At 45.7% G+C, this 24,992-nt stretch overlaps 1 protein-coding gene across 1 annotated transcript; it reads left to right on the top strand.

The window, feature by feature from the left end:
* Positions 1-2,114: 2,114 nt before the first annotated feature.
* On the top strand, positions 2,115-16,501 carry IL12B (interleukin 12B). The gene is made up of 8 exons (XM_044241032.1): positions 2,115-2,421; positions 6,031-6,118; positions 9,349-9,624; positions 10,151-10,268; positions 11,752-11,969; positions 13,409-13,566; positions 14,908-15,039; positions 15,552-16,501. Exons 2-7 carry the CDS (start codon positions 6,031-6,033, stop codon positions 15,037-15,039), a joined length of 990 nt encoding a protein of 329 aa, XP_044096967.1. The 5' UTR covers positions 2,115-2,421; the 3' UTR covers positions 15,552-16,501.
* Positions 16,502-24,992: the final 8,491 nt, after the last annotated feature.

The raw sequence follows: 24,992 nt of genomic DNA on the forward strand, positions 1-24,992 counted from the left end.
AGCAAGCTACCAAAAGTCTTCCTGGGACAGGCAGGGTAAATAAATCGGCTGATAAAGCTGCCATTTATCAAGCACTTAGCCAGGATGCTGTGCTAAGGGTACTACATCTGACCTCATTTAATCTCACAACAAACTGAAGATAAGGTACTAAGATCAAACCCGTTTTACAGGTGTGTGGACGGAGCCTTAGAGAAGGAAGGTGCATCATAGGGGCTGGAATTCGGGTCTCTAACACCAGAGTCCATGCTCTTAAACACCTGCCACTACTTGTCCATGATGTAGGTCAAGAGTAGTGGCCCTACACTTTCCACTCAGGACCGGTCCTGCAATCTGAGTGGAAAGGGGGGGCGCTTACTTTGAAGTTTCTTTTCCATAACTAGCACATTATTTTTACTTTCATTTTTATGTCCAAACCAGTTTTTTCTTACATTTTGGAGATGTTTTTATGAACACATTGGTCAAACCTTTTTGTCTTCTTTGTCTGATTTATACATCTGTGCGTGTATGCGTGTGTGCACGTACTTATGGAAGGTCACAGAAGGGCTCGACTACAGTAATGCAGCCACTATAAATGAGTTACTGAAACTATCTCAGGCCAATTTTAGAATAAGTTTTCCATTCAGTAATCTCTGATGATTTGTTGGGGGTAATAAATACGTTTTTATAGAAAGAACTCTCGCCAGTTGATACATATTTTTAATCTACGTATGTGTGTGAGTGTATATGTGTATCGTGTAATAACGAAAATCGATCTGCGGAAAGGTCCCTTCATCATGGTCTAGCTATATTCCTCATGGTCTAGCTATATGCCCATCGTAAAAAGCAAAAGTGCACTCGGACACACACACACACACACACACACACACGGTATCGTACAACCAAAATATAATGCAACTTACTTTGTTCATATCTACATATGTCTTGTCTTGGATACAGGAAGCCTCGCTTTCTTAAGCTGAGAAGACCCTCTGCTTCACTTGAAGCCCACACGGCAGAGGAGATGGGAGAGGGCGCTCTGAGCTGTCTCGGGCCTCCGCCCAGCCGGAGCACCAGGTGGGATAACCAGTGGGACTGCCGAGTCAGCAGCACCCGCCCTCTCTGGATGGGACAGGCGGAGGAAGTGTGCGGTTGGGAAGCTCCGCCGCTCTTGCCCGGGTTTCCAGCTCTCCCGCCCGCAGAAACTACAGAGAAAGTTAGCATGGGAATCTGCGCCCTTCTGAAACTCGGCGGGACCCCAGGAACTTCCCACGCCGCGGGGACGAGGGGCCGCGCGCGGTAACGGAGATGTCAGCGGCGGGAGTGCCCTGCTGGGTGGGTCCCAGGGTTCTGGTCCGGCACCACCTCGCAGGAGCGCCCTCTGTCGGCGGCTCTGGGTGCGGCCCGCGTCTGTGCGCTCGTTCTTGGTGTAGGTGTTTTTGGTATAGGTGTTTATTCCCTCTTCGTGCGCAGGCGGCGTGAGGGTGCCTAACACTGTATTCACCTTTCACCCCCACCATGTTAAATTCCGCTAGGAATTTCTAATTCTGCTAATTCTGTGCGTTGGTATAGAGCTCTTAGGGCTGTAGTTATGTGTGCAAGAGTGTGAGGTTATAGTCTAGGTGCCCAAGGTGGTGTGCCTTGAGTGTGGCATCATTGTCTATATGCCTGATTGTGGATATTTCACTTTCTGCCCCCACCTGTCCATGAGCAAGCACCTATGAGCATGGGCTGTACCCCTACATATTGGTGTCTGATTAGAAGTACACACACTTTTATCATCTTCCCAGGGCTGTGCTAGTATGAATGAACAAGGCTGTGTATGTGCATGAAGCCACAGTAGGTGATAATGGTATGTTTCTAAAATCCAGATGTTAAAGGAATAATGTAGTGGAGGGGGACGTCAACTATACTAAATCATTTGCCCTTCGTCTCATGTTCTTTGACTTTAGGGGAACCGTAGGTTTGCTTTTGGACCCTCTAGAGGACAATTGCCTGATCTTGACCTGAACCTGGCCTCCTGTGTGATCTCTCCTTGGCCTTCCTTCTCCAGTCTGTGGAGCCCAGGGTGACTGCCTGCTTCAGGCTCTAAGTATATTGACCATGATGTCAGTCCAAAGAAGTGAGCATCCCATCTTCTTCCTTTTTCCCCACCCAAAATTCATTTCCTCGTAGTTGATTACCTGGGATTTTGATGCCTGTGTTCCCTCAGCATTATTGATACACATGGGGGAAAAAAAAAAAGGAACTTCTTGAAATTCCCCTAGAAGGTTTTGAGAGTTGTTTTCAGTGTTGCAACTTGAACAAGTCAGTTTCTAGTTTAAGTTACCATCGGAAAGCTTGGTAGGAGTCAGATATATAAGCTCCAGTAACAGTAGCAGCAGCAGCAGAAGAAGAAACAACAGCTTCAGACCCAGCGAACCCTGCTGCCTAGCCAGAAGCAAGGTAAGAATTTCCTTAGCCCTGACACCCCTCCGCAGACCCGCAGACTCGCAGGCTGGCCAGGAGTGGCACCTTCTGAGTGCTCCCCCTGAGCCTGGCATTGTGGATTGGGGGGATTTCTGGAGGCAGTCCTGGTGACTTACCTGGGAGGACACGAGCGCAAAGTTAGTACTTTGTGGACTGATGTAGAAAGTATTCATTTTAGAAGTCAACTAATAATAATTGTACACCAAGTTCTGTGAATGAATGTGCATTTTATAGAAAGGTTTGTTTTGTCTTATTTTAAAGTGGTATATACATAAAAGAATGTTTCTCAATATTAATGCCCATCAGTTAAATTGTATAACATGAGTGGTGCTTTCCTTAGTACTGTAAACTTTTTAAAAAGCTCTTCATTCATTTAGTCAGAATGAATTCAGTAAACAATTGAATTCGTACTTAACACCTCATAACTGGAAGATGTTGAGCATCCTTGCTCCCTATTTGTGTTGGATTCAGTAGTCAATTGGGACAGTCAACCAGAGTAACAGCTGGGTTATCCAGATTTTTTTGGATTAACTAACTTTGGTGCTACTTTAAAAATAAAAAACAACTGCATTGTTTAAAAGTACTGCCTAAAGGGTTTTTAAATCGGTGAAGGGGGGAAAAAAAAAAGATAAATACTGTACTGTGCTTTATAGTAGCCCAGGTAAATTGTGTGCAACAATTTTCAGTTTAAAAAAAATAATAATGATCAAGTTAAAATATTTTAACCAAGAGCTTACTGAACCCCAGCTGATGGTCCACTTTTTTCAAATAAGGAATTTCAAGGTATTTGAAAGAATTTGGACTACCTCTTAGTGTTTATTTTATTGGGATCTGAGATTTTACGGTTTCTTTACATTCATTCATTCTTCTAATAATTAATGAAATCCCTCTGTGCTAGAATACTGATGCTAAACTCTGGGGGTGAGTATGTTATGGAATAAGAAAGACATTAACCCTCCCATCAGAGAGCTCAGTGTGGCAGGGAAGACAAGCATAAAGAACTATATTACATTGTTACATATGTATGTATTGCAGTTGTATTAAGTGCTATGAATGGGACTCAGGGAGAGCATATAACCAAGCAAGCAAGAGTCCTGACTTCCTCTGGGCACCCTGCTGGATACCTTACCTGAATTCTTTCATTAAGTCCTCACCACAACAGGATGCCCACTTTACAGGTGGAGTGTGAGGCTTAAAGAAGTCAAGAGACTTGCCTAGAGTCCCACAACTCATCTGCCAGTGCAGGTCTGCCTGGTTCTGGAACTGAGGTCCTTTGAAGACTCTGTCTTTTAATTTTTTAATCATAATTCTTTTAAAATTAAAAAGTAACAAATGAGATAAAACTTGGAAAAGAAATGTCCACCTAAGTGGCATGGGCATGTCCATGTTGGCACCAGCATTAGGGAGTGTAACCATACCAGAGGACCTGGGGCCCCTGTGTTCCGTATACAAGGATTTCAAGCATTTAGAAATCTTACAAGATCACATGGAAAAATATTTAATCCTCAAGACACTCAAATTTAGCATGCCAGTGAAACGTGGGCTGTGGAGTATAGCTCTCCGGTATTGGGTATCCGCTGATCTGGAGAGTGACAGGGTAACTATGCTGCTCCCTTTTTGGATTCCCCGGGTTCCATGGCTTAAAATGTGGGTGATACTAAAATGCAGGTTGTTTCTTAAAATCGTCACCAGGGCTCCCTAGACCCTGAGGTGCAGTTGACCTGAAATTCTCAAACACATCTAAGGCCCTAGGAGGAAGTGGTGGACGCAGAGGCAAAGGGAAAACCCCAGCCTTAAGATAGAGCAAAAGAATCACCAGCAGATGCCAGGAATCTCTTATTTCCCTTCCCAGGGTGCCGGCATCTGGGCTTTACAAGCCTGTGTAATTGCAATACCTTCAGGGCATTCCCCTACCGTTGTATACAAAACAGACATATCAAATTTTTCCTTTGTCTCTTCCCCTGGGTGCAAGCTGACATGTTATTGGTCGCCTTCACCAATATGTCATCTGGTTGCATTGTCTCAACAACCCTCTGAGATGGGTATCATGTCCATTTTATAGATGAGGAGACTGAGGCTCCGAGATCATTTGAGCAACATCACACAACTAGTGAGAGGAGGAACCAGATTCAAGGCCACATCAGCTTGACTCCAAGCCTGTGAATGTCCTAACTGATGCCCTGTGGCAACCGGTGTGTTGGCACAGTCGTAACCTGGACTAAATTATTAGACGTGCCTGTGAAAGCTGCGGGGACAGGGCGTGGCCTCGACAGGAAGGCCGGATCTAGTCCCGTCTCTGCCACTCACAGCTTTTGTAATCTAAGGGAATAAAGTGCATGGCAAGGTTCCCCTAGGTTAGCAGCGATCCTAACAAAGCCATGATTTGTCAATATCCAATCACTCCAGCCAAGGGATGACCAAAACTTTTGAGTCTTATTCTTCGTATGATTTACTCAGTGGTCTTGGAGCCCGTATCCAGCTCAGAGAACACTGGTGCTTTCTGGGACAGATGGAGGTGTTTCAGAATGAAATTAAATAATAATCCTCTGTACCTAATTCAGAAGTAGGGCACAATTTTCACATTCGAATTATTGGCACAAATCCTGGATACTGCTCTAGATTGAGTTTTACTATGAGATGGTGGCTGATGGGGCACAAAGTGATGCATTTCACTTCTCATAGTGGGTATATCAATATTTTATGGGCTTCTCCCAAAGAACATCTTGATTTTCAGACCAGCGGGCCCTGAACGCAGGTGAAACCAGGAGTTCTCAAAGTGTGGTCCTTGGGCCAGCAACATCAGCCTTACCTGGAAACTCTTAAGAAATGCAGATTCTGAGGCCCCACCTCCCCCCACCCCCTGGCTGGTCTCCCTGACCAGAGATCATATATTTGTTGAATGAAAGTGTTTGCTCCTAGAAAGCAGGATCCAGCCCCAAAATTTACTCCTAATGACTCTAGCCCAGCATTACTTGCTTACCTATACTTACTAGGTAAAGGGCTATTTTACCTGGAAAGTACCAAGTATATCTTGGCTGAATGTTGACCCAGACAAGTCGTGTTCCTTCTTGGAGCCCCGGTTTCTCAGCTTCAAAACAAGAAGACTGTCGGAGGGTTGGTCTCCTTCAGCTCCAGTCTGTGGTTCTCTCTTTGGAGATGTCCTTACCCAGAGACTGGCACAGGGCTCCTGTGATTCACGTTGTATCAGTCTGACAGTGCAGACAGGAAAGAGAAAAGTTAAGATTAAAAGCAATGTACAGGGGCACCTGGGGGGCTCAGTGGGTTAAGCCTCTGCCTTCGGCTCAGGTCAGGATCCCAGGGTCCTGGGATCGAGCCCCACATCAGGCTCCCTACTCCGCAGGGAGCCTGCTCGTCCCTCTCCCACTTCCCCTTCTTGTGTTCCCTCTCTTGCCGTGTCTCTGTCAAATAAATAAATAAAATCCTAAAAATAATAAAATAAAAATAATGTGCCTAGAATGGGTTGGGTTGGAAAGCAACTGAATAGCTACTGACATCATCTCTTCGATTTTCCCTCCTCTTTTTTCTCTTTCCCTCCTTCTTCTCCTGTTTCTCCCCCTCCTACAGATGCACCCATGGCAGCTGGTCATCTCCTGGATTTCCCTGGGTTTGCTGGCATCTCCCCTTATGGCCATTTGGGAACTGGAGAAAAATGGTAACCAGGCTCTCCTTCTCTGCAGTGGCCCCGAAACCTAAGCCCAGACTTATCAGGCAGGCCCTGGGGGGAAATCAGACCAAAAGGGGCAACCAGGCCTTGGGGCCTCCTAGTGAGTGCCATCACTGGGAAAATGTGGGCCATCTGTAATTTCTTCACCTTTGAGGGCATCCATGTCATTTGGCTTTCATATTAGATTCCAGAATAGGAACTTTTTATAGACTATGGTGGGAAAAGCTATATGGACTTCACAAGTATTACTAAAACCCAACTATATCATACAATGAAAATTCCAAAGTGAAGGATGTGGGAAGATTAAGAGCTATGTTCCATCATCCGCCCTCCACCTCACAATATCACTCCCTCTGTAGCACGGAGAGGACTCACCTCTGACCACACACTTTGGGGGAAGCATAGGATTTAGACTCACATTGATTTGGGCTCAAAAGCTGACTGCCGCTCTCAGTTAGGTGACCTTGAGCTGGGTCACCTCTAAGGCTAAGTTTCCCCAACTGTGAACTAGGGATTTTAAGTGACCACCTAATACATGGATGATTGAATGTTAATGAATGCAGGGGATAACTCAACACCTGTGAAGGGAGAGTAATGTTAGCCAGGACTGTTCTGGTTATTTAAAATGATGTCTCTGGTGATTCAAGAGAACCAGTTTATAAGCCCAATGATCAAAAAATTACTAGTAGAATAATAGGTAGGCATTAGTAAAAGGGGTTCCTCTATCCTTCTATTATCTCTCACACAGTAAATAATGTATTAATTGTTGTTAGCTGTTCCTGAAAGATCTTCAAAAGTTTCTAATGGAAGCCAACATAATGTTGGCAATTACCGCCTGTAATTGTATAATGGTAATGAAAGTTAATATTAATTGAGCACAGTATCTCATTTAATTCTCACAACTGTGTGAATTAGGGACTGTTTCTTTCCCATTTTACCGATGTTGTAAATAGAGGCTACCGAGATTAAGTTAACTTCCCCAGTTTAACAGACCTGGGAAGGATAGAACAGGGACTTGATCCCAAATCTGTCTCACTTCAAAGTCTGTGCATTTAAGTATTTGAAGAAGGTTTTATAAGAGAGACGTAAAGCAATGTGTCCTACGTGCTTGGAGCACAGAAGGAAATAGGCATAAGTTAGAAGTAAAGACATTTCAGCTGATGACCAGAAATAATCTGTGGGTAGTCAGAAGAGCACCACCCTAGAAAATGGATACCTGAAAAAAATTTTGGCCTATCCCGCCATTCTTAATCATTTTGGGGAGGCAACAATCCAGCCATGTCCCCTCTGCCTGAGGAAGCTTTGAGAGCTTTAGATCCTCCCTTGAGTAAAGGCAAAAGCCTGAGCCAGATGATTATGCCAAATCCCTTCCAACCCTGGGATTTTTAGTGAGCTCAGGAAGCTTGGCTCTTGCATAGTAAACCCCAAAGTTACTTCTGATTTGGTAAACCACAGAAATTCCAGGAAGTGATTGTGAGGAACAGAGGGCAGACAACTTTGGAGGCAAGATAAGGTGATGAGGCCAAGCACTGGGTTCTAGAAGCCCTTCCTCAGGCTCCCTCTTGCAGTTTCTGTCCTCTACCCCTGGGTAAGGGTCTTCTAGGCCTTCTGAGTCTTAGTTGTGAGAGGAAAATAGCCTTGCTGTTCAGTTACTGGTAGAACTAGAGAAAGCCAAAGGTGCCACATGGTTTTATGTCAACAAAGCTAATCATTTCCAAAGACTTGCTTTTTACCTCATGTCTTTGTTACCCATTTGGTAGCTATAAATCCCTCTAAGGTAAAGTGAGAACTTTATATCCCATAGTGCTTTACATCTGGATGCCAACAGTAAGAGTCACCATTAATAGAGTATTTAAGGGCACCATATTAAGCTGTTGTATGAATTTGATTGTATCATCCATGTCTCGACCTGCTGAAGCAAGCACTAATAATTTTGGTCATTTTGAAAATGATGACACCAAAGCTTAGAGGAATTGAATGTCTTGCCTGAGACCATGGGCAAGTATAAGATATGGAGTGAATCTAAACTCAGACCTACGTGACTCCAAAATCCAGGCTCTTAACCAGTGTGGCTGGCTCTCCAATTTGAGAGGGCATCAAAATCGTCTGGAGAGCATAAATGACAGACCCTCGGGCCCATCCCAAAGTTCCTGATTTGACAACCCAGATTCTGTATTTCCTGCAGTTTCCTAGTGCTGCTGCTGATAAGTGATCAGGCTTGGGGAACCATGGCATTAAATTACTCTAGTTCATTAGTAAGTGATGCACACAGAAATGAAACTGGAATGTGACCCACTCATTGAAATACTCTACTGGGCCATTCCTCAAGTGCCAGTTTAGATACTCAGGTTAGAGAGCCAATGCCAAGTCAACAAGGCAGAAGGCCTGAGATTTTGCTCTTGTGCTTCTAACTTGATGTAAGTTTGTGTAGCTTCTTGGTTTTGGTATGCTCCTCTATGACATGGGAAGACCAGTATCTACTGAACCACTTCATAAGAGAGTAAAATTGCTTAAAAAAATAGAACAAATATCTCCATTACTGAGTTTTATGTGGTAGGAAATAAATCCTCAAATGCCCATGGAAAGTTCTAGGGCAGTTTCTCTGTACAGTCATCTGACCAAACATTGTTGTGTGAATAACTATAACCAACACTGAGTTTACAGTGGTAAGCGCCATGCTAAGTGATTTACATGTTTTTTTTTTTAATTTAATCCTCATAGTGAAACCTATGACATAGGTGCTCTTATTGTTGTTTTACAGATGAGGAAACTGAGGCTCATGGTGATTTATTACCTTGTTCCAAATCCCCTAGCCAGTTAGTGGGGACATGATCTCAGTGCTGGTCAGTTTTCTTGACATGGCTGTGCCCTGCCATATTCTCCACGAAACTGAAATTATGCTGGAAGGTTCTTGGTAAAGAGTTTTGTGCTGTTTGCATTTTTTGATTGCATCAAGGCCTTCCCCATCTTGCCAGGGAATCAGAGGTTAATTATTAAAGACAGGTTGCCAGCTAATGACTCCATAAAACTCTTTGCTTATCTCTTCATAACCTTAAACCCAAGTAGGGTCCAGTGACCTGAGATCAGTCATCTCAGCAAGCATTTGCCTCAGCAAGGCAAGGTCGTGCTCTGCAGTTCAAATGCACAGGGGTTCCTAAGACCCAGTGCCAGGGTTCATGGAGCGTACAGTCCAGTTCTCCACTCCCTGTGCTCTCCAGTTTATGTTGTAGAGTTGGATTGGCACCCGGACGCCCCCGGAGAAATGGTGGTCCTCACCTGCCAAACCCCTGAAGAAGATGACATCACCTGGACCTCGGACCAGAGCAGTGACGTCTTAGGCTCCGGTAAAACTCTGACCATTCAAGTCAAAGAATTTGGAGATGCTGGCCGGTATACCTGTCATAAAGGAGGCAAGGTTCTGAGCCATTCGCTCCTGCTGATTCACAAAAAGGAAGACGGAATTTGGTCCACTGATATCTTAAAGGAACAGAAAGGTAATTCCATTCGCTCAGAGGATATCAGTTTTCTCTTGTGCTCCATAAGGAATAAATCAAAAAATGTAAAAGATTAAGACGTGACTAGTGTAGTGAAACAACTAATATCAAATCCCTTACTGAAACCACCTGTGTTCTTCTTTGGTTTCTCAGACACTTTGGGAGATCAGCCCTCCCAATCTCATGTTGAGAGATTTTCATGGTGAAGCTGGGTGGTTTTCCTGAAGTTCTTTTAAATGGCTAATGGAAATTAACCGATGTGTATATCAGTCCTGGGATGGCAGCCTTGAAAACCTGAATACCTCCCTCTGACGTATTAAGCGCATAGTGTACTCTGCAGCATCAGCAACGTATTGAGACATTCTTAGTCCTCGCTGAACTGCCTGTCAGGGAGTTCATCATTTTCCAAGGGAATAAATGGAAGGTCTTCATTCCTGAACCCCTCGGTGGCCTGTGGTTCACCACAACTAAATCGATCTGAAAGAAAACCTCCAAATACTGAATTTTTTGTTCTTTTCAAATCCAGAATCCAAAAATAAGATCTTTCTAAAATGTGAGGCAAAGAATTATTCTGGACGTTTCACCTGCTGGTGGCTGACAGCAATCAGTACTGACTTGAAATTCAGTGTCAAAAGCAGCAGAGGGTAAGTGAAACCATGTCGATTTCTCAGTATTTTGCTGGAACTATTTCATTAAGAAAGTAAGGGCGACCCCGCCATGGGCTATCAGTTAATGATAAGGGAGAAAACAAAGTCAAGCCTATATTTTTTCAACACCCCCTCCTGCCTAAATTGGGGAAAGAACATGGAGATTTAAGCTAATCGCCTGAACAAATGTGTGGGTTAGAACAGGATATTCTTGGGGCCTGAGAATAGCCTCTGCTTATTTGAACCCACTCATGCAGATGGCCTGGCAGTGCTTCATTAAGGCTCATAGCACCATGGGGAGGGATAAAAGGAGACATCGAAGCTACGAATGACTTGCCAAAATTGCACCTTGAGATGAAAATAGAAACAAGAGCTCCGGGGCATAGATCTTGAAAGCCCTAAAGCCAAATCCAAAACCCTGAGGCTTCTAGAAATTTTCCCAGAGCTATCTCAACTCCTTTCCTTCTGCCAACACCAGTAATCCAAAGTTCATTGTCCGATGCACTTGGACTTCCCCTAAGAAACCAGTTTCCATGGATACGGAACCTATGTTAAGCGGTTTGTGTGCCTTCCTTCACTCACCATCTAGGTTCCTGAACAAGGCGGGGTGACAGAGCAAACCCCAGGTGATCAACCTGGTCTGGCCACCATTTAATTGAGCACATTAACCTCTAGGGTCTCCGTTTTCCACCTTGAAAATGAAAATGCTTACTAAGGGAACGCTTATACAAATGTGCAGAGACACAAATGCCAGTGCTCGTTGTGATGTTTTTGGTAATCAGCAGGGGAAAAGTTAAAGTGCAGTGCCTTATCCTCTAGCTTAATGTGACACCATCAAAATGGATATCCCAGTCTGTGTGGTCTACCTTGGAGCGCTCCCCGTATGTTCAGAAGGGGAAGAGATGGTTATAAACCACATACACATATACATAGTTGGATCTTATTTAATGAAAAATAAAATCGTACTGAGTACGTATAGACCAAATATACGTGTATCCGTGTGTACATGTGGGTATATGATTGCTTTGAATATTCAGAGACAACGGTCTGTAGGGATACAACAAGCTATGAATAGGCTTTCTACCTGAGGAGTGAGATTAGGGTTAAAAGAGGCACACACATTTCATTCACATGCATTTTTATCTTTTTAATTTTTTTTATAATTAACACGTATGGATTTCGTCATTACAATGGGGAAAATGCATTTAAAATTGTAGCAAGGAAATTTGACCAAGGGCTCTGGATCTAAACATTTCTGGATTCATTTAGGCCAGAGGCGTGGACATGCAAAGCTATCTCTAAATATTTGTACCGCCTCTTGTGGTAAAGCTTGTTCTCCCAAGGAGGGCAGTTTCTTACCCCCTGAGGAGAAATCAAACCCATTGGAGAAATCGTGTCCTCCAACGGCTCTGTCTGACTCCAGCCGCTGGGAACTGACCACAGATGGGTGACACGGGGTAATGTCTGTCTTTGATTTCAGCCTCTCTGACCCCCAAGGCGTGACGTGTGGAGCAGTGACGCTCTCAGCAGAGAGGGTCAAAGTGGACAACAGGGATTATAAAAAGTACACGGTGGAATGTCAGGAGGGCAGTGCCTGCCCTGCCGCCGAGGAGAGCCTGCCCATCGAGGTCGTGGTGGGTGCTATTCACAAGCTCAAGTATGAAAACTACACCAGCAGCTTCTTCATCAGGGACATCAGTGAGTTCGCTGAATTATATATGCTTCATAAGGATAAATGCCATTTGTCACATGTTCCCAATGCCCCATGCACGGAGGTGAGGGGTTTACATTGCATTGTCTCCTTTATTCCGTACCCCCCAAAAGAGTACAATGTGGATACTATTCTCTGCATTTTCAGGAAGAGAAAATTGAGTCTCAGACAGGTTAAATAATTTGCCCCGGACCTCACAGCTAGCCACTCAGCCCCAGCTCTGCCCCATTGGAAAGAGCAGGCTCTTGGCTACCCTCTGCCTGCTGCCCAGGCAGCTTCCATGGTGAATCCGGGAGGACCCCCTCAAGCATAATATTTATATTCGAAATGAAGGCTTCTCTGCTAATTGTAGTTATTCCCAGCCAGTCTTTCTCTAGCATTTGGGGGGTGGGGTGGGGAAATCTTCACTATTGGAATAAAAACCCCTCCAAAATGGACATCTATTTTTTCAACCAGCAGATGGAGACTTTGCCTTTTGTCACTTCCTTTGCCATTTAGCCATTGGGCGTTCCTCATGAGATAAAATTCATAGAACCACAGAGCTTGCTCGAGCATTTGTGGAGAAATTACTCTTGGCAGGTAGGGGGAGGTTTGGGTTTACAGAGGATGGCCAGGAAAGGTCTCTCAGAGGTGATATTTGGCTGAGTTCTGAAGAAAAGAAGATGTCAGTTGTGCTAAGAACAGAGAGAGGAATATCTGAAAAGCATCTACTAGGAGCCATGGTCCTTGGGCTTTGGACATTCCATAGACTGTCTCCCCTGCCCTCATCTAGACAAAAGCATGCTACCTGAGGACAGAGTCTTTTGTAGTACTCGCTGCTATATCTTCCACACGTAGTCCAGTAGCTGGCACATAGCTGGTGCTCACTCCTCATTTACTGAACGAACAAATGAATGAATGAGTGAGCATAGAGACAATCGAGCTTAACTGCCACAAGGCAAGTCAGCGCCAGATGTCGTGAAAAGACAACAGAAAGAGCGCGGAGATGGAAAATCTCTCATCTCATCCCTAGCGAGAGGCTCAGGTCAGGTCCAAGTTTGGTGTCAAGAGGGGTACTGAGCACAGGGAAGGTGGTCCTTCCCCACCTCGCCCAGATGTGAGACTCTTGTTGTCTCTACGGTATTTCTTCTGAGCATGACGCTGAGATAGTTCCGCTGCCGGGGCTCATGGGCTTGTGCAGGGATGAGAAGGATTCTGAGCCTCTCTCAGTTTCAGCCAGAGAGGTGGGGACAAGGGGTGAGAACACCAGCGTGAGCACCAGCAGCTGGGGTGCCTCATGTCTGCCAACCGGGTGCCCAGAGAAGTTAAGTAACCGTCCTACGGACTCACGGCTGGTCAAAGGTGAAAGTGGGATCAAAAGCCAGAGCTACCTTACACCAAAGCCCCCTCAGTCAAATAAAGGGTGTGGCTTTATCTTCTTCCACAGTCAAACCGGACCCACCCATGAACCTGCAGCTGAAGCCGTTACAAAATTCTCGGCATGTGGAGGTCAGCTGGGATTACCCCGACACCTGGAGCACCCCGCATTCCTACTTCTCCCTGACGTTCTGCGTACAGGGCCAGGGCAAGAACAATAGGGAGAAGGTAAGCTTGACTCCAGGGCCACATAGTCAGGTTTGTGGAGGTTTATGGAGGCCCACTTAGCACTTTCTCCTGGCCTGAGACAGCTTCAAGGGTTTCACATGGATATCTCACTTAATCCTTCATGTAACCCTACAAAGGCAGACGGTATTATTACCAACACTGCACCGGGGAAGACAGTGAAGCTCAGGCAGGTTAAATGACATCCCCAGAGTTAAACCTGCTGGGAAGGGTCAGAACCAGGAATCCAGTCTGGTGGGCACAGATCCCATGTTCCTAACCACGCTCCCTCCTCCAGTATGAGTGGTCATTAATTCTTGTACTCAGACTTGGTCCTTATATAGGAAATCTGAGCTCCAGGAACCTCAAATCATCGTTGTTTCAATTTAGTGAGTATAATGAATGCTAGAACATGCATGCGATGTCTCACCCCAAACGGGTAATTCCCAACCTATCATGAAGCGATTTTCCGAGCAGAATGTTAGTGCTTACATAGGCTAAGACAGTGGCTTTCAAACTTTCCTGCCTTGGCATCCTAATCCCAAGGTCCAGAAGGCACTTTTACAAAGCCTAACCCTCCTGGGATCCCGGTTTTAGAAACCACTGGATAAAGGCCTTATTCAGGATAGTGTTCACATTTGGTAGAAATTCAGTCATTTAGTCACTCCCTGAGAATTATTTTTTGTATGGAGATGGGCTATTCTGGAATAGATTTTACCTGAGTATTATTTAAAATCTTGATATGTATCTTCCCTACATAAGATTTATATCATTAATAAATAACATTGACTGAACACTTTCTACTGATTAAAGACTTAGCTGAGGATTTTACATGAGGGTTACCTTTAACTTTTACACATCTGTGAGATATGAATAATTCCTATCCCTCTTTTATAAAGGATGAAACTGAGACACAGAGCCCAAATCATCTTCCTGTGGTCACACAGCTAAAAGTTAGCAATGCCTGGATTTCAGCACGTTTTCTGATAAAAGGATCAGGATATAGTATTTCAGAATATCCAGGGGACAGCTAGAGCATATATGCCTCTGTCCCACCATTTGCCTAGTACAGGGATAAGTGTGCACGGGGCCTTCAGGCAAGGCAGCTGTTCTAGAAAGATGAAACTTGGACCAAACCATCTCTCCCTCTGTGCTGAAGTAGAAAAGCTGCACCTGTATTTAGAGCTTCTACCGGTAGGTGGCGCACGTTCTACACATTCCACTGTTCATTGCACCTGTGGTGCCCCAAAACCAAGGTGTGCTTGTTTGGGGAGATCAAGCTTTGCAGAAATACACCAGCCCATCTTGTGACTGCATTGCCGAAGACTTCTCTCTCCTTTGCAGAAAGAGAGACTCTGCGTGGACAAAACCTCAGCCAAGGTCACGTGCCATAAGGATGCCAAGATCCGCGTGCAAGCCCGAGACCGCTACTATAGCTCATCCTGGAGCAACTGGGCATCTGTGTCCTGCAGTTAGGTGAGCAGGCCCACAAAGGCCAGCCTACACCTGCACACTCAGTGTCCCCGGGTGCAGGGCAATGGTGGGGGGGCAGGGTGGGAGACGAAAGGGGAGATAGGGGGCCTGGCAGACAGTCACCAGAGTCAGAAAGATACATCTGTTCATTAAACAGATATTATTTGATGCTCAGAGGTTCTGGGCACTATGCTGGGTACAGAGATACTGTGGTAAGGAAAACGGGTGTGGGTCCTGCCTTCCTGGAGAAGGCAAACAAGAGAGAGAGGGGGGAAAGGTGGTTAAGAGTCAGAGCAAGAATAGCTTGCAAGCTGTCTTCAGCAGTTAGAGTCTTATCTTGGGCACCCTTGGTGGGGGGACACCAAAGGCAACCGAATCCTAGACCACATAAGGACAGGCTGGGCCCTTCCAACTTGGAGTCCCAAACCCAATTGCCCCAGTCACGTGTTGTGTGAAATAAGAAGGCGTTGCTGCCACATTTCTAATTCACAGAAACTGTTGGTGTTCTTTTTCAGGTTCCAATGCCAGGATGAAACCTTAAAGGGAAAGTGGAAGTTATTATGCAACATTTTCTAAAGACTCAATAGAATAGGCCCCCAAAAGTTATTTGCTACCTAATTTGCTTTTTGTAAAGGATCGTGATCATGTCTTTGCAGTATTTTTACATTTACATGCCAAATGGCCGCTGAAATAATCAGCTCCTTTATTTATAGGTTTTCCAGTGACCAGGTTGCCACTGACCTTAATGCTATTTAAATATTTAAGTAATTTATGTATTTATTAATTTATTATTTTTATTGAACACTTGTGTGCAAGATGTATTGTATGTTTTCTACTCTCAGGACCTGATCTGTAAGGAAGAGGCCCTGTTATGCAAAATGTGAAATTATGTGTTATTTTATACTGACAGCTTCTCAAGTGAGACTACAAGTACTTCTGTTTTATGACAACCAGTGAGAGCACAATGTTCTGATGCCAGCACCATGATATATTTGTGATGAACACAGAAATAGTTAAATAGAGGCATGGAGACATGGATTCATTTGAGAAGGTTCTGGAGATGGAGATGTTAGTTTCTGTATCCATGAAGACTTCCTGGAGGTGGTGTTGGTAAAGCAGTGCAGGGCCACCTGCCCTTCTAAGCAGGTTTAGGTTTTGGATGCCTACATTTAGAAAGGGCTGAAAAAATAGCAGAAGTCAAAATTCGGCTTCCACCACAGGGGCAGTCCTTAACGCCATCCATCTGTAAGACTTAGAAGAGGGACCAGAGACATTTTAAGTGTCTGGAAAGTAAAAAGTTCTTAGGATTCAGGAAGGAGAACCAGTAGGGCCGACAGATTCACCAGCTGCTCCTTAATAGCCACGCAGGAAAGCACACAGCTGCAAAGAAAATGATCACGAATTGCTTACTTGTCAGAGTAAGAGAAGCTGACCAGTGGGATGTGACCAGAAGGTGCCCAGCACTAAGGTGCTACTTTTAGTAATTTAAGTAATGAATGTGCCTTCTGTAAAATTATTTCATTTGTTTTCTGTTTACTTGTGTTTACATTCTGATGATGAACCAATAAAAATAGAACTCTTCTTTGCAATGATATTTTGGGCTTTCTCAGCTGACTTGAGGCTCCTGTTCCCACATTGACTGGGACTGCATTATTTTTCCCCTGCCATTTCAGAACTGCCCTCCTTTGAAGCAATTTCACTTCCAGTTCTGCAGAGCTGCCCTTTCCCTTTATAGGATTCCCAAAGTCAGAGTCTCGCTGAGCTCAGGGGAATGTCCCTGTGGTCTGCTCGGGCACCGAACTGTCTTGCGCTCTCTTTAGAGGTTGGATGCTCTCGCTTCATTCCCCTTCTAGCCTGGAATTGACTGTTAGTTCCAAAGCATCATGAAATAAAACTTCAACCTGGTAGAGTCATGAGCATCCCAGCCCAGAGGGCCAGATCTGATGTTCATAGAGGGTTCGTCATGTGTCTGGACATGTGCTAGCCCTTGAGGTTGAGGAGTTCCAGAAAACCTCACATTGCCTTTCCCTAAACAGTGCCCACTCCTGGCACCGTTAGAAGATAGGGATGAAACGTTAACTTCAGTACCATGAAATGCTAAAATGTTCAATTTATGGTACCCCGGATAAGAACAAAGAGAAGAATCAGTGTAACCAGGAGTTGCCCAGGAGGGCTCAATGGAGAAAGGGGGGGGTGCAAAGAAAGGGCAGAGCCTGCCAACTCCTCTTTGGTGCCTCCCATGGAAAGAGCAAATGGGGGGATCCAAGAGAATGGCGTCCATTCTCTACGATCTTCGATGGCGAAGTGTACATACCTGGGCTATTCCTAAGGGAATTGTAATAGGGATGTTGTATGTGTCCTTATTTGAAGTGTTTCCTGGAGCCCTTATTCTACTCTGCTTCCGACCTGGAGGAATGGTGGAAAGGTTGTCATCCTAATACGACTTTTGAAACCCATCATCTCGTATTATGAGCCCACACTTGATAGCACATGGTTGGTTAATAACAACTCTTTGTCCTCCTACAGGGCCTTTCATCTAGAGAGACCCAAACACTTAATGGGCAGTTAATGAACAACGCTAACCAAGAAAAAAATAATTAATCACATATATAACTACAGAGATCAGGGGACCTTTCCCAAAACTTCCGGCCAGCATGGGGCAGAGCTCAGATGTCTGGCTCCCACCTGACATGACCTCTTAGCATTCAAGTAATTTTAATTTCAGCACATGCACTGAAGAGTTTTTGCCTTTGAAAGATACTCTTCAGGACAGTCCTATTCTATGGGGTGTCTATTCCCTACAAATGTATCAAATGCTCTAGCAAAAAGCTCAGGACTGGGAACCAGGAGACTGGGCCTGGGCCCGGCCAGCCCTGCTACATGTCCGTGTGACCTTCGACAGGACACTGAGCACAACCTTCTAGCGGTCCCATCACTGCTCACTCTCAACTTCTTCCTCTCCCAGTGGCCCTCCCGAGCTCTAGGTTTCGGAAGCTAAGTAATCACTTTTCTAGCCACGCTGGCTGCTCAGCAAGGCCACGAGACCTAGTTCCAGCCCGTGACACGTAAGAAAATTTGGCTGGCGTTCTCCTGAGAAAAGACAGAGCCAGGGCAAACATTACCCATTCCTCCTTCCTCTCTTGAGCAGATGAAATTTAAGAAGTCTCAGAGGAAACCCCTGCAATCAGAATGGAAACCACCAGGCTGAGACTATAAAGATAAAAAGACTCTGGGACCCTAGCAACATCAAGAAGCTGAACCAACCCCTGTAACTACCTACCCCAAACTTCTTGTGTTAGAAAGAGAGACCGATGTGTGTGGTTTTTAAAGTTCTGGTAGAATACACATAGAAGAAAATGTACCGTTTTAGCCATCTTTAGGTGTCACATTCAGTGGCATCTGCTATATTCAAATTGTTCTGCAACCTGTCACCACCAGCTATCTCCAGAATGTTCTCTTCTTCTTCCCAAGCAAACTCTGTACCCATTAAGCAATCACTCCTCCCATGTTGATTTCCAAATCAGAAAATGAATAAACTGAGAAATAAAGATATTCTCTTCAACATCTAGCTCCCTGCTTAGGAGAGGCACCTGACCATGTCTGAAAAAGAAGTCAGACCAGCCCTGGTGGGAACTGGCATTAGAACACCTGAGTCTAGCCCTTATGGAGCATCTGATCTACCCCCTTGGGACACCCTGGAGCCAAATTCAGTGATGCCAGGTGGGGTCCTGGAGATACCCTGCCTGCTTGAAGAGAGGTAACCGTGGTCAGGAAGCTTGTGCCAAGGGCAGCTTGAGCCTGAGCAAGACTAAGCTGGGGTGGGGGTGGTGTTTGGGCAAGCAGCTCCCACAGGAAAGACACCTCTCTTTTTCCTTCATTTACTCAACAATGTTTTACTGAGTCACTGGCTTCCCTGGCACCATCCTCAACTTTGTGGATACAAGGCTAAACAAGACCCTGCTCTCTCACAGCTTCTAGTCTCCGAGGGATTAAGTGCTTAAAATTCTAGACACTGAAGGACACTTCTTGAGAGTTAAGAGCTCTATAAAAAGAGATAATCTGTTTAATGGGGTTAGCACAGTACCTGGCCCATAGTAATCACTCGGTAAGTGGTGGCTATTTCCATGGACTGGCTCTGTGATCTTGAGCAAGTTACTTAACCTCTTCAAGCCCCAGTTTTCACATCCGTAAAATGGGATAATAACAGCAACCAGTTCACAGAGTGGTTGCGAGGATTAATGGAATAACCCTTAGAAAGTGCTTATAAAAATCCCTAATCCATAATAAGTACTCAATAAGAGCCGACTGCTAATATTCTTATTATATTACCTATAACCCAAAAAAAGAGTAATTCATGACCCTATGCTTTTGTGGGGGTAGGAACATGGAGGGACCATAGTTAGGAGGTGGTGACATGTCTCAGAAGGTGGACTGGGATGGAGGAAGCATTACTCGTCAAGCTCTTCAGTGTAAAATCCCTTTCTTATAAATAAAATTACAGAAACGTCCCCACATGGGGAATACCAAGATGCAATGAGCCCAACTCCTGCCTTCAGGGATTTTGGGGTCTAAAAGGGGCAAACATGGTGAATACATATTTTAAAATATAGCTAGGCTGGGATAAAGGTATGTGCATCCTAAATATTTATTTTTACAAAGGTTTTCAGCTCCCAGGAAGAGCTTTTTCATTTCCTTTAGCCTTCCTGGATGCAATAATTTGACATAAACCTACCAATTCATCTGACCCATAAATCAGATTTTAATCATCTCTTTCCATTTCATTGCAGTATGGCCCCTCTTCTAGGACAGCATCTGTGAGCAAAATGATGTGGACAAGACTTTCTCCATAGGGCCATATTATAACCAAGGAAATGAATTTCCTCTCTCAAGCTCATAAAATGCAAAAATAAAATCAGCATTTGGGCTGAGGGCAGAGGAAACCAGGCTCGCATACTGAAAACCCTCCTTCTGCAGGAAGCGTGCTTGGCAGAGCTGATTTGCATTTACCTTCACGCAGGTCTGGTCTGCAGGCGCGCGGCGCATCCTGGCAGCCAGCCACCGGGGTCCTGTGCAGCCCCTCCGCCCAGGGGCGGTTGTGTGACCCGCTGCAGGACTCTGCAGCTGCTCATTAATCTCCTGGCCTCTTTCATAAGAAACATAAACCATCTCTCCCCCGTCCTTTGCCCCAGCTCATCAGGATGCTTCCCTGGTTCTTTGCAAAAAAGGGCCATCGCTAACCCCAGCATGGGGAGGTTCCAGAGAGCAGAATATTCTGCCAGTGACCCTGGGTTTGGAGGAAAGGATAAATTGGGGAGCAAATCTTGGACAAACCATGATGTCCAATCCACTTCCTCCTTTCCACACCCACCACCCAACAAGCACACAACGAACACTGATGGAATGGGGGCTACAGTGCCTGGAAGGATCCAGAATGCAGGGGGTGTGTGCGTGCACCTGGCCCTGGGCAAGAAGACCTCGGCTCAAATCCCTGCTGTCCGCTTACCAGCTCTGTGCCCTTAGGTTATTCCTTAATCTCTCCACGCTTCAGTCCCCCCACCCCCAAAACAAGTATGTTAGCAGTGCTGCCACCTCCCTGGGGATGGTGTGAGAATGTAAGGAAACCAGGCTCCCAGCACCCAGCACCTGGCAAGACCTCAAAAGTCAGTTGCAGTTTCTGTGTTTATAAAGTCAGGCCAAAAAGGAGAAGCAGTGTTAATCCCACCGCTTCCTCCCTCTGCGTGGAGATGAGTGCTGGTTCAGGACATGTACAAAAGCTTTCCAGTCCTGACTTGAAATCTCTGTCCTCCACCCAGCAGCCATCTCCTGGGCCAGCACCCAGCACCCAGCATCCAGCACCCAGCAGTGAATCCCCCCCAAATCACAGCATGCAGAGCTCTGCTCTGTTTCAGCAACCACTGCGTGGGTTTCTGCTTGACCTTATTAAAACATTCTCCAGCCATGTCTGACCTCTTTCTTTGAAATCCCTCCTGTTGCCCTTTTGGGGTCCCGAGAGGCTCACCAGACCCATGGTCTCCCAGCTTGTTCAAGCTGGACTCCCTGTGTCCAAGTGGAAATCTTAAATGAAGTCCCACCCTATACAGGCACGGGGGAGAATGGTGGCCAAAGGGACTTTAGTTTTATCAGCAATGCTCTAACTCTTTGCAAGAAGAATATATTAGCATAGTCCCTGAATAATTAAAAATGAATTTTTTATAAAGTCCTTTATGGAAAGCAGACAAAAGCTGAGTCGCTCTGTCTGAAGCCTCTTGTCCATTAGGTCCCCTTCCCCCTCTCACCAGTGAGCGCCCTGGGGCCCCACCTCAACACCCCTAAACTCTTCAGAGCCCAGTTTGAATACCTCTACTTTTATAAAGGAAGAAATTGAAGGTGAGAGAAGTTTGAGGTCTTTTCCAAGCACCCAGAGCCTGATTAAGGCCAGGACTCAAACTTGAATCTGGGTCCCCTGACTCCCATTTTGGCTGTTCCTGACATATTGAGCCAAAATCCCCAGAAGATTGCTTTCAAATGATCAGCTTATCACCAGCGAGGGGCGGCACATGAAAATCTAGGGATTCCCACAGACACATTCATACTAATCAGCTTCTCAAAATAGTTGCCAGGCTTCTTGGAATGTGGTGCAAGGAAGCTGAAGGGCTTCCTCTGCTCCACTCCATGGGAAAGTGGAAGAGAAGCAGCAAGGACATGTACCCTCTAAGCCAAGAAAAGTCAGGATTTGGGCTGCCACAGTATTGCTACTAGCCCTAGAGCACCTTAAGGCTAATAAGAAAAAAGATGTCCCTTCCTCTGGCACAGCCCCATACCAGAGTACCTGGCTACCTGAGCGGAGAGCAGGCTCGATTTCTGCTCTCTCTCAACCTCTCAATCAGGGCCCTTTGTGCAGGCCACAACCTGCCCAAACACACATGGCAATCCTGGTCATGGAGACAGTGGTAAGTGCTCCATGAAGGAGCACTTCTCCTTGAAGGAGAAGGAGGGCTTTCCATCATTTGTTCATTCATTCATTCAGCAAAAAATTACTTGTGTTTACTGTACCAGGCACAGAGGTGCAGGGGAGAATCCATAAGCAAGGTGGGCAGGTCTGCTGCATCCAAGATCTTAACAGCCTCAACAGGGCTGAAGCAAGCAGCAAGGACAATGAGAGGACAGTGTGGTTTAGGCAAACTCTGTGGAGTTATCTGTGGGGATTGCCTTCACAGGTGCTTGAAGCTGTAAATAAGGCAGACCCCACTAAAAAGTGACTTGAGCTATAAGCAGCTATAAGGGCGCTGAACAAGAAGTCTGGAGGTAAGGGGGTGGCAGGATGTAATTCAGCAATTTGATGACATCATCAAGAGCTTAGATGCTTCTCAGCTTTCTTCTCCACTAGCCTTGGTATGCAGGCTTTTGTCCTCATATGTGCCCCTCGAGATGGCTGCTGAGGCTCCCTGCGTCATTCCTCGTATCATCGTGCCCGAAGACTGGAAGGGCAGTTCCTCCTTGAATACTTGTTTTTAATCAGAGAAGACAGTCTTTCCAGAGTCCTTTCCATGGGCAGACATGCCCATGCCCGACCTACTAGGAGGCTGGGAAAACAGGAATCTGGCAATCGCTGCCTCTGAAGTCAGAGGCAGGCCCTGACGGAAGGAGCTGAGTGGGAAATGGTTCTTGGTTAGGCAACCAACAGTGCCACCCATGGGACTGCAAAGGAGGGACCCAGAACCTCGGTTTGAAGGTGGGCATATCGGTGGCAGAAAAAATAATGCCCCCTCTCTCCCACAAGATGTCCATGCCTAGTCTTTAGAACCTGTGAATGGGATGAGATCGTTCCAGATAATTCAGGTAGAATGAAGGTAATCCCATGAGCCCTTAGACGTCCGAAGCAGTAGAGGGAGAAGGGACCAATGCCTGAAGCACAAGAAGGATTTGACCTTCAAGCTGTTGCTGGCTTGAACATGAAGGGGCCACGTTTCAGAGAAATGGGGACCTCACTCCCACAACCACACAGGACTGAATTCTGCCAAGCACCTGAGTTAGTTTAGCACCAGACTGTCCCCCAAGAGTTTCCAGAAAGGAACACAGCCCTGCCTTGTGAAACACTAAGGAGAGAACCAGCCAAGGCCCCCTGGACCTCTGACCTCCGTGACAGTAAATGGGCATGGTTGTTAAGCAGCTAGATACACAGTAGTTTGTTGGAGCAGCAATAGAAACTGAAGCAGATTCCCAAATAAGAATGTATCTATGTTGTGACCACAAGAATTCAGAGGAATTGCCTGGTAAAGGAGTAGCATGAGTGCAAGTCTAGAGGAAAAACATGTTTGGAAACCAGCGAAAGCTCTTCTGAACCGAAGCGAGAGGTGAGGGACAAGAAGGAAAGGAGAAAAATAAAAAACAAGGAAGGGGAGCAAGTCGGAACTAAATCCTCCTAAATAAACGGAAGGAGGTGTGTCCTCAAGTGTCAAGCTTGGGCTTCGCCACGTGGCAACAGAACGTTGTTGAAAGGTTTTAAGCAGAAACGCGATGGGTAAAATGAAAATCTGAGCCCATCACTTCACTGCTTAAAACCTGAGCCCATTGGGGCGCCTGGGTGGCTCAGTGGGTTAAGCCGCTGCCTTCGGCTCAGGTCGTGATCGCAGGGTCCTGGGATCGAGCCCCGCATCGAGCTCTCTGCTCAGCCGGGAGCCTGCTTCCTTCACACTCTCTCTGCCTGCCTCTCTGCCTGCTTGTGATCTCTCTCTGTCAAATAAATAAATGAAATCTTTTAAAAAAAAAACAAAACTGAGCCCATCAATGGGTTCAGAGCCCATGTGTGAAATGTGGTCTAGAGATAGGGAGCTGGGGAATCACCGTTACATGCAAGAAAATCCCCTTCAGCCATTCATAAGACAACGCCTAGGAGGAGAGGGGTTAAGAACTGAGAAATGGGAATGTGCCTTCAAAAGCTTTTGCCTCCACTTTGTGCCTTGGGAGCAACCTTGAGTAAGAGACAAACTAAAACTGGGCCTGTCGTCTTCAAATCCCGCTGGCTGAGCCTGGTGCCAAGAAGCCCAGGTTTGCTCAATAAAGGTTAATTGAATGGGAGGATGACTCAAGAAGGCAAACAAGATGGACCCCAGTGGGCAATTCTCTCTGATTATTTGCTATCAAATGGAGGAAACATTTACTCTCCACTTTCCTTAAGCAGCTCCACTGCCCCAGGATGCAGTCCCGCATGATTTGAATCACTGAATTTAATCCCGATATTCACTTAAATTATTTGCTCACTTTCAAAATGGAACCTCTCCTTGGATGATGAATGCTCCTTTCTTGGGAAGACTAAGACGTCAGATGTCAAGTGTTTCCAAATAAGCAGGCATTTCATTTCATCATGCTGGGGTGACTACAGAGAAACAGGAGGTGAGTGAACAGGATTTGGCATCCGCATGTGTACTGTACTACTTTTCATCCCTGGAATTTGTATATAAGGTATAAAGAGAAACTCATCAAAGGCAACCATTTGACAGCTCATAAGAGGCTGTTGGGAATGAAAGCCAGGCGTTAAGAAGATCCTGCCATCCCTGGGAACTCACGGGTGTCACTGTAGAGGTTTTAACCCACTTGGCCACTTACTAGCAGTATGTAGTTCCCTACCACCCTAAGCATCAACTCTCTTGGCTATCATTTGGAAGCAGTAAGAGCACTTTCTGCAGAGGGTGGAGTAGAGATGAAATGAAATAATGCATGTACATGCTCAAAACATGGGTGGCTCAGTAGGTTAAAGCCTCTGCCTTGGCTCTGGTTGTGATCCCAGGACCGTGGGATCCAGCCCTGCATTGGGCTCTCTGCTTGGCGGGGAGCCTGCTCCCCCCCACCCCGCCAACACACCCCGCTCCCCACCTGCCTCTCTGCCTACTTGTAATCTCTGTCTGTCAAATAAATACATAAGATCTTAAAAAAAAAAAAAAAAAAAAAAGGAATCC

Source organism: Neovison vison, chromosome 1, assembly GCF_020171115.1.
Source record: "Neovison vison isolate M4711 chromosome 1, ASM_NN_V1, whole genome shotgun sequence".
NCBI classification, from domain to species: Eukaryota; Metazoa; Chordata; class Mammalia; order Carnivora; family Mustelidae; genus Neogale; species Neogale vison.